At 59.1% G+C, this 9321-nt stretch overlaps 1 protein-coding gene across 6 annotated transcripts in view; it reads left to right on the top strand.

Moving 5' to 3' along the window:
- ACACB (acetyl-CoA carboxylase beta) overlaps positions 1–9261 on the top strand; it is a 92897-nt gene extending 83636 nt beyond the window's left edge. For all 6 annotated transcript variants that reach the window (XM_005869676.2, XM_005869673.2, XM_014542439.1 and 3 more), the window contains 9 exons: positions 514–610; positions 2185–2281; positions 2706–2841; positions 4069–4246; positions 5565–5677; positions 5918–6072; positions 6615–6785; positions 6880–7016; positions 7632–9261. In XM_005869676.2, coding sequence (XP_005869738.1) covers positions 514–610; positions 2185–2281; positions 2706–2841; positions 4069–4246; positions 5565–5677; positions 5918–6072; positions 6615–6785; positions 6880–7016; positions 7632–7758 — 1211 coding nt within the window. In that variant the 3' untranslated portion in view covers positions 7759–9261. The remainder of the gene's footprint in view (positions 1–513; positions 611–2184; positions 2282–2705; positions 2842–4068; positions 4247–5564; positions 5678–5917; positions 6073–6614; positions 6786–6879; positions 7017–7631) is intronic.
- The last annotated feature ends 60 nt before the right edge of the window (positions 9262–9321 follow it).

The raw sequence follows: 9321 nt of genomic DNA, 5'->3' as shown, positions 1-9321 counted from the left end.
TCTCTTTATTTATCTATCTCTCTGAAACTGAACACGTTACTCTCTGTTAAATGGGAGGTTCAATGTTATTAAGCTACAGCCAGCAGGTCAGGGGTCACGGATGAGTATTTCGGGGCAGATGGTCCTGTTCTGAAACCCACCCCCTGAAGGCGCCCATCAGCTGTTTGCCTCTTGGGAAGAAGCAGCAGAGATGTGATGAGGGCCTCTCTGTGTTTGGCATTGATGGGGATTGATGTGGTCGGATATTCTATATGAACTGAATCCCTGACTTGGTATAAATTTTGCAGGCCTGTTCTGTTTTTTTGTTTTTAATTTTTAAAATTTGTATTATTTGTTTATTTCTTTGCAAGGAGCTGGGATCTGTGTCGTGTTCTGGGGAAAAGGCATTTGGGCTGTGGGGTCAAGGTCAGGCTGTCCTTAGAGAAACCCCAGAACAGTCTGCCTTCTCCAGCAGACCCTGGGGGTCCTCACCCACCCGGCCCCTCAGCCCGGGCTTCTGCCTTCTGCCCACAGCTCTGAAGGGGTCCTGGCAGAGCGGATTCTTCGACCAGGGCAGCTTCAAGGAAATCCTGGCACCCTGGGCCCAGACCGTGGTGACGGGACGAGCAAGGTAACCCTGAGGACGGGCAGGCTGCACCCCTGGCCTCGCCAGGCATGGGGACTCCTAGGTGCCAGGACAGGTGGCCCCAGCGACACTTCCTTCTTGGCCCCAGGATTTCCCAAAGGAAAGACTTAATTTGGTGGGTGGTTTTCTGCACGACGAGCTTCATAAAGTCTCGGTTTGTCTGTGGCCTTGGAGGCATCTCGGGCACCTTCTGGCTGGGGGCTGGGATCCTTGCCCCTGGTCCACCCCTGGGACAGGGCGCTCCAGCCCCGGGGGCCACAGACCCCTTTGGGACTCAGAGGTGGCCCTGGGAGTCTCGCTAGAAAACCACACAGACACTCACAACGGGATTCCATTTCGGGAAGGCCATGGGCAGGAATCCTGTTGTCTATCATGGCTTGTGAAAGGCTTAGCTGCTTGAATGCTCTCAGAGCTGAGCAGCTCACTCCCCAGCGGTGGAGCCATCATCTCCTTAGGTGACGCCAGGGGCCTGAGGGAGAGTTCCGCCCTTTATGGAGCCCTAAGCGGCATCCTCAGAGTCCACCACGCAGACGCCTGGCACAGTGTAGCTGCTTCGCGTCCAGGCTGGGGACTCGGCCCTGCGGTGCAGCCCCCATTCCGTCACTTACCCTCTCTGGGCTCTCACATCCTCATCTGTAAAATGGGGGTGAGAATTCTACCTCCAGGAGACTGTGATGACGATGAGAAGTAATCACATACATTAAGCACTTAAACCACATCATAAATGCTCCGTAAGTGGGAGCGGCTGCTGTTGGTCATGATCATTGTTGTTATTACTCAGCTCCCTGCAGTCAGTAGTAACTACGAAGCCTGGTATGGGCACCAGTCACTTCTCCATGAGGGTTTCACTTTAAAAACATTTTTTAGAACCTGGGAGGCAATCTCAGGAGGCCCTTCCTTTATCGGAAGCTCGCTCTTCCCTCGTCTGCCTCATGGGGTTGTTGGGTGACAGGAAAGAGTAATCCAGTGTCACACAGCACGGGACAGCGTGTCCGGGGGTGACTGTGGCAGCTGTCACGCATCCCTTGCACCAGAGCTCCTTTGGGCTCAGTGTCCCTCCGTCCTTTCCCAGTGCGACTTGGTGTCTAGGACCGTGCTGCCCACTGTGGTGGCTGCAACTCCAATGTGTATGAATGAAAACGAAAGGGGGTGACATGTCAGTTCCTCGGTCGTACTCGCCCCATTCCAAGCGCTCGGTAGCCCCGTGTGGCTTGTGGCACAGAGAACGTGGCATCATCACGGGGAGTCCTCGCAGCCAGGGCTGCCTCGGGCTGTCACTGGCGGGCCCTCCCCTCCCGTGGTAGCCGTGGCCCCAGCGAGCACCACGGGACCTTTCCAGCTGCCGGCTCGCGAGGCGCTTACTGCTTTGGACAGCTGCGTTGCCGTCCAGTAAACCCCCTGCAGTGACAGCAGCGCTGGCCCTGCAGGCCTCCCTCCCAGCCACCGCTGCCCACTCCCAGGACACCCGTAGCGTGACAGCCGGGCTGGGTGGGCCCCACAGCCCCCTGCACTGCTTGGGGGTGAGCCCCGCACCGGCTCACCTGTGCTCCGCCTCGCAGGCTGGGGGGCATCCCTGTCGGCGTGATCGCCGTGGAGACGCGGACGGTGGAGGTGGTGGTGCCCGCAGACCCCGCCAACCTGGATTCCGAGGCCAAGGTGAGGGGCAGGGGGCTGGGGCTGCTGATTCGTGAAGTCAGCCACAGGTGTGGGTCCTGGTGGCTGCGAACCTGCCTCTCCAGCTCAGAGACTCGGAGGAGACAGCCTGGGACTCAGTGCCATTTCCCCAGCCCCCTCTCTGCGGTGGCAGAACCTTCCACACCAGCTTCCTTCCTCCTCAGAGGATGCCAGAGGGTCCCTGGGAGTCCCTCCCGCCTCTCGCCCATCCCTCTGGCTTGATGAGCTCAGGCCACTCTGAGCCTGTAAATGGGCAGCAGGACCTCTCTGGGCTGCAGTGGGAGGCGCCCTCCCTGTGAGCCTGGCTCTGGTGCTGGTGCTCATGCTGGTCAGGGTGCCCGCCCGTCCCAGGTCCCGAGGCCGCCCCTGCGCAGAGCCTTCTCAGGCGGCTGGCTCTGTGTTGCAGATAACCCAGCAGGCGGGCCAGGTGTGGTTCCCGGACTCCGCCTACAAGACGGCCCAGGTCATCAAGGATTTCAACCAGGAGAAGTTGCCCCTGATGATCTTTGCCAACTGGAGGGGTTTCTCCGGTGGCATGAAAGGTGAGGCAGCCTCCCCCCTGGGTGCCCTGAAACCGCAGGGCCAGCACCCAGGACACCCCCTCGGGGTGGCGACACCGTATTTTCTGTGTCTGGTCCCATCGTCGTCTTAGCTGAGCCCCCGGCACAACCCTGAGAATGGGAGCAGTTCTGGAAACAGCCCATTTCACGGATGGGAAACGGGGTTCCTGGTGGGACTTGCCTGAGGTCACGCCGTGAGTGGCAGGGAGGGGAGGGGCGTCCCAGAAGCTGCCGAGGGATGGGGGAGTCAGCTCCGTACTCCCCGCTCAGTAAGATGAGGAGGTGGTGTGTCTGCCCCGCCCTCCTCAGGGGGCTGCTGGGAGCCTCTGTGGCCGGCCGTCAGCCCCGAGCATGTGGGCAGGTACAGTGGCTGTCAGCGGGGTGTTGAGGAAAGAGCTGGCCTGGGTGGCCGGCAGACCTGGTATGAGTCCTCGCTAGCTGGGCGACCTCTCTGAGCCTCAGTTCCCTCCTCTGTGGAGGGGGATATGAATAGGGCCAACCTCGGGGGGCCAAGGTCAGGTTGCGATGGGCCCCTCTCGGGCCCATGTGGTTCGGTTGACTTTATTATTGCGTTAATGTGACCATGGAGGGTGTCTGGCACTTGGAGGGACATACCTGGGTGTCCCTTGGGAAGTAAGAGCAGAAGGGACTGTGCGTCTGTGGCTGGGAACGTGGGACAGGGTGTGGCAGAGTCAGAGCCAGAAGGGACCTTAGCGCTCGATGGCCCTCACGCTTCCCTTTACGATGGGACATGGAGGCCCAGGCAGGGAGAGTGACTGCTCCCGGGTCGCACGGACACATCGCTCCCTGTTATAAAGCAGATGGTTGAGCCTGGCCGGCGTGGCTCAGTGGTTGAGCGTTGACCTGTGAACCAGGAGGTCACATGGCTGGGTTGCAGGCTGGATCCCCATTGTGGGGCATATAGGAGGCAGCTGATCAATGATTCTCTCATCATTGATGTTTCTATCTCTCTTTCCATCTCCCTTCCTCTCTGAAACTAATAAAAATATATTTAAAAAACAACAACCACACAGATGGTTGAGCCCCCTGTGCCTGGGCGGGTCCTGACTCTCAGCCCAGGCTCTTTTCACAGAGCCAGGCAGCCTCCCAGCCGCGCACGCTTTCCCAGAGCCCCCAGCACAACACGCTCTGCTTGCGCATGAGCTCTGGGCCGGAGCCGCCTCACGGGGCAGTCGCTTTGCTTTTCAGATATGTATGACCAGGTGCTGAAGTTCGGGGCCTACATCGTGGACGGCCTCCGGCAGTACAAACAGCCCATCCTCATCTACATCCCGCCCTACGCGGAGCTCCGGGGCGGCTCCTGGGTGGTCCTGGACTCCACCATCAACCCCCTGTGCATAGAGATGTACGCAGACAAAGAGAGCAGGTGGGTGTGTCGCCCTCAGCCTGGCTCAGCCTTTTCTTATTCTCTCTGCCAGTCGGAGGCCCCTTCACCTTTGAGCCACTGGCTTGGGATCTCAGGGGCGCTCTGTTTCTGAAGGATGGAGCGCTTCAAGTTTAACCTGAAACTCGCGTCCAGTATACAATTGGGTTTTTCTTATTAGAGCAAGTGGCCGAAGCAAAGAGGTGGTGGAGGAATTGTCTGTTCTTTCTTAACTTACACTCCTCTGCTCCCCAAGGAAGTTTGCAATCAAGTAAGGAAAGACCAAAAGCACCTGAGCTACCTGGCAGCCAGGATGAAAAGGGAAATAAGACCAGTGAGACCCAGTCACCTGGTTCTCACTGAACTCTGAGTCTCTCCCAGAGCTCTGAGTTCCTGTAGGGGCTGCATTTTGTCCAGTTTTATAACCCAGGGCCTGCCTGGCACAGTCACACCTACTGGGTGGTTGAGAAATAGCGGCAAACAAACGACTGAATGACGGGATACCAGGTCTTCAGGGAGAGAAACCTTGGCAGAGTGAAGACTCACTGCTACGTGCTGTGCAGGATATAAAGGCCTTAAGAGTAGTTCTGCCCAAAATACAGGCATCCTATTCCTGTGTTCACGCCCTTATTCATCCATACATTCAGTGACAATGTATTGAGCACCTTACCACATACCAGGCAATGCTAGGCATTGTGGTAGGGCACAGATCGGCTAACCCTGTCCCACCTCCAGGGTGCCCAGATCCTCCCGGAGGACTCAGGCATGAGCAGCCTCATTCACTTTTTGCTCTGGCTGCCAGGAAGCTCAGAGCTACATACAATATTCCTCAGGGCTTCCAAGTTATCACAGGAAAAGGGGGCCGGAGGAATCTGAGGGGTGGGTGAGAGGGTTGGATATGGGAGGGCAGCTCCAATGGGACCGGGTTGGACTCCTCATCGTGCCATTGAGAGCTGTAAGGAGATAAGAAATGGTACCCCGGCTGGGGGAGAGCAGCACTTAGGAAGGCCAAGAAGGACCGGCTGAGGGGTCGGAGGGCTGTGCTGTCCTGGAAAAAGTCACACGCTTAGAGCGGAAAGGGCCTCCTAGAGTTCAGAAACTTTATTTAAAACACAGGCTCAGCCCCTCATTGTATGGATATAGAAGCAGAGGACCAGAGAGGGAAGGTGAGTTGCCCAGGGTCACAGAGCGAGTCAGTGAAAGAGCTCAGAACTGACACCCAGATGTCCTGGTTCCTTGCCTCAACCCCATGTCTCCTGGCTGGCTGTCACTGGCTGGGGGACCCCTCGCCCACCTCACCCCTACCTCTTGTTTTTTTCAGGGGGGGTGTTCTGGAGCCGGAGGGAACAGTGGAGATTAAGTTCCGAAAGAAAGACCAGATAAAGGCCATGAGGAGGATCGACCCCACTTACAAGAAGCTCGTGGAGCAGTTAGGTGCGAGGGTCTGCCGTGCGCCACCCTCCGCGGTCAGGGGGCCCAGCCCACGCCGCTGTGGGAGACCTACCCAAACAGCTACCAACTTGGGAGAGATTTTAAATGTTCACATGTAGCAAGTCGGCCCATCTCGCCATTGTGGGGGTGCTTCTGACCCTACAGGAGCAGCTTGGTTGGGGGGTGCGGTCGCAGTTAGAGCTCAGGCCTCCTGCAAACTCTGGTTTGTGCCCTGGCCCGCAGGAGCGGCTGATCTCTCCGACAAGGAGCGCAAGGACCTGGAGGGCCAGCTGAAGGCCCGGGAGGAGCTGCTGCTGCCCATCTACCACCAGGTGGCAGTGCAGTTCGCCGACCTCCACGACACGCCGGGCAGGATGCTGGAGAAGGGCGTCATCTCCGTAAGCACCTGCAGTCACGGCCGGCCGGGCACTGGCTTCCAGCTCAGGGAGGAGACCTGGGCTCACCCTGCATGTCAGCATCACCCTGGCAGCTTCACAACATCCCGGAGCCCATGTCCAGACCAGTTACATCAGGATTTCGGGAGTGGGAGTCCGACATCAGTATTTTTTCCCCAATCCCCAAGAGATTTCAATAGGCAGGGAGGTTTGGGACCACCAGTCTGTGTGTAGCTGTAACTGCCGAGCCGGATGTGGGAAGCGTGGTTTCTGCCCCGTGTTCACCCACCTCTGGCCATCACAACCCCTGCCCCAGGGCCCCACCCCCAAGAGGACGTCCCAGAGTCAGTCACCTGCTACGCCTTGCCTCTGGGAAGCCCGTCTAACGTTCTGGCAGAGTCCTGGCTCTGCCACTGCTCGGGCAGGTGTCTTCACCTCCCCGGGCCTCAGTTTCCTGGCCTGTGAAATGGGCATGATCCCAGAGCCCGCTCCCAGTGCCGGCTCAGCCCCTGGCAGCGGGGACTCAGGCCTGGGCTTGCCCGCAGGACATCCTGGAGTGGAGGACCTCGCGCACCTTCCTGTACTGGCGCCTGCGCCGCCTGCTGCTGGAGGACCAGGTGAAGCAGGAGATCCTGCAGGTCAGCAGCGAGCTCAGCCACGTGCACATCCAGTCCATGCTGCGCCGCTGGTTCGTGGAGACGGAGGGCGCCGTCAAGGTAGGCCAGGGCGGAGGCGGGCGGGTGGGTGCTGAGTGGGCCTGCGCAGCCGCGGGTCCCCCCTGAGGCAGCCTCTGCTCCCCCCCTCCCCCAGGCCTACCTGTGGGACAACAACCAGATGGTGGTGCAGTGGCTGGAGCAGCACTGGCAGGTGGGCGACGGCCTGCGCTCCACCATTGGTGAGAACATCAAGTACCTGAAGCGGGATTCTGTCCTCAAGACCATCCGAGGGTGAGTGGCCTCCCATCCCTCGGACTGACCAGCAAGTGCAGACCTGGGATCGGCCTCCAGCTGCCTGTCCCAACACTGCAGGCCCGAGGTCCCCACCACAGCCCTGGGCCCAGCCCCCAGCAAAGAGGCCGCGACTCCCCCAGAGCCCTGGGGGTGCTGTGTGAGGGTGTGCGAGGATTTCAGTTCAGGATCGTGTTGGAATAGAAAGGGTGGCTTGTCCAAGGTCATGGCCAGAGAACCCACAGGCCTTGGGCTGCTGGCTCCCATTTGGTATCAGCCTTTCTGAATGGTTTGCTCCCCCCCATTCTCATGGGGTCCCCTGGGAGGAAGGAAGTAGATCATGTGGGACCCTGTTTGGGGCATGAAGCTGAAGTTCAGGTCTCAGTAACACCACTAGTGACCTGTAGGGTCCCCTGTCGTTCCTCGAGGCAGCCTGACCCTCAGGCCATATTCCCTCCTGCCCCCCACGGGACCATCACCCCCCCATGGCGACCACAGCAGGAAGAGGTTGGGGAGCTCGGGGTTCTTGCCCCCCCAGGAAGGTGACATGGCCCTGCACAGCGATTCTTAGGGCCACGCTGGGTGACCCCAACCCTTCTCTCCCGTCCCCTGCAGCCTGGTCCAAGAAAACCCCGAGGTGGCTGTGGACTGCATGATGTACATGAGCGAGCACATCAGCCCGGCCCAGCGGGCCCAGGTCGCTCACCTCCTGTCCACCATGGACAGCCCGGCCTCCACCTGAGCGCTGCCCACGGCCACTCGCAGCACCACGGGCAAGAGGAACCGCACCGGCCCGCCGACCGCAGGCCCTTGCCAGGACCACGGGGGTTTGCTTTTTAAAACAAAAAGTCCTCGGGCAGTTCTGCAGGGCTGCTGGCTCCCAACTCACTCCTGTCCCAATAAACCGCTCAGGAGCGCCCTCTCCAGGCGGAAAGCGCCTCCTCTCCGTTGTTGGGAATATTTGTCTCTGAAGACATTTTTGCTGCATCGCTGAATCGAATTGAACCCAAGCGCCCGAGTTCCCTTCCCTTCCGGTGCCTGGCGTGCGGGACCCAGGTGTCCTCTGAGGCTCGTTTTATATCAGATCGTGGGATCTTATTTTTTTTACTCGGAGACCGGCTCTTGCTGTAAACATCTCTATTTCAGCAGAACACAGAGGCCGAGGAAAGAAAGAAAGAGACAAGACGAAGAAGAGAAACCTATTTTTGTAACAATGCTATTTGGAGACTGTCGAGTCGCCCGGGCAAGGGTACCCGTGATATTTATTAAGAGAATAAAATGGAATCTTGTTCCCCGATGTCCCCTAGTGAGTCGCTAGGGATGGCCCATCGCAGGCCGTGCTTAGCGCTCAGGGGCAGAGGTTCCGTTCTGGGGAAAGGAGTGGAAAATGAGCGGAGTTGCCCAGGGGTAAGGTCCCGGGCACATGGAGATCTCTTCTGGGAGGCTCACAGCCCCCTGCCTGCCCCTCCCTCTGAGGACAAGGACCAGCCCCGCCCCCACCGCGGGATTGGCCACCCTTTCCAGGTACCCTCCTGCCCTGTTGGGGCTCCAGAGGCAGCGGGAAGCCCTCCAAACTCACAGCCCACCTGCTCACAGGCATCAGGGCTGGGATGGCCACCACCCCTGTGGGGGGCCCCTTCAAGTCACCATCACCCTCTCCTCTGGTGCCTTGATGTTGTGGCGGGATCCAGCCCGAGGGGCAGAGCTGTTGGTCTCCCAGGACTGGGCCACAGGACCATGCCGATTTGCTCAGGGAGCCTTTGCGACACGCCCACCAGCACAGCCCTGGAGGCTGCACAGCGCAGGGCCTGTCCTCCCGGCCTCATCCATCGTCCGGGTGCCGGCCACGGGGGGAGCTGGCCGCCCCCACGTCAGTGACGGGCAGTTTGAGAACATCCAACGTGACGCCTGGCCAATTTGGAGGACAATGGTTGCCCAGGGAAGCCCCCTCGCACGCCAGATGCTTGAGGCTGTCTTGAGTTAAAAAAAAAAATAGTCTGGTCACCAGCTAATGACATCGCTGGCGTGGGGGCGGTGGGTGGGGGGACCGATGAATTACTGGTGGCTCCATCCCGAGGCCAGGGAGAGGGGAGCCCGTGCTGCTTTGGGAACCGAATGTTTTCTGTGTCGGGGACGCCCCTTGATTCTGCAGGGAGAGACCGGTTGACGACTAGCTGCTACCCAGGGACTGGGGGTGGAGGAACCTACCATGAGATGTGTGGAATAAATTATTTTTTTAAAGGAAGCATTTGGCCTTGACTGAATATCTGGATCAGCAAAGGCAGCCCGCCTCCCCAAGCGATTC

Source organism: Myotis brandtii, unplaced genomic scaffold (genome assembly GCF_000412655.1).
Source record: "Myotis brandtii unplaced genomic scaffold, ASM41265v1 scaffold303, whole genome shotgun sequence".
In the NCBI taxonomy this organism is placed as follows: domain Eukaryota; kingdom Metazoa; phylum Chordata; class Mammalia; order Chiroptera; family Vespertilionidae; genus Myotis; species Myotis brandtii.
Note: the sequence above shows the minus strand (reverse complement) of the source record. Positions and strands in the feature narration are given on the sequence as shown.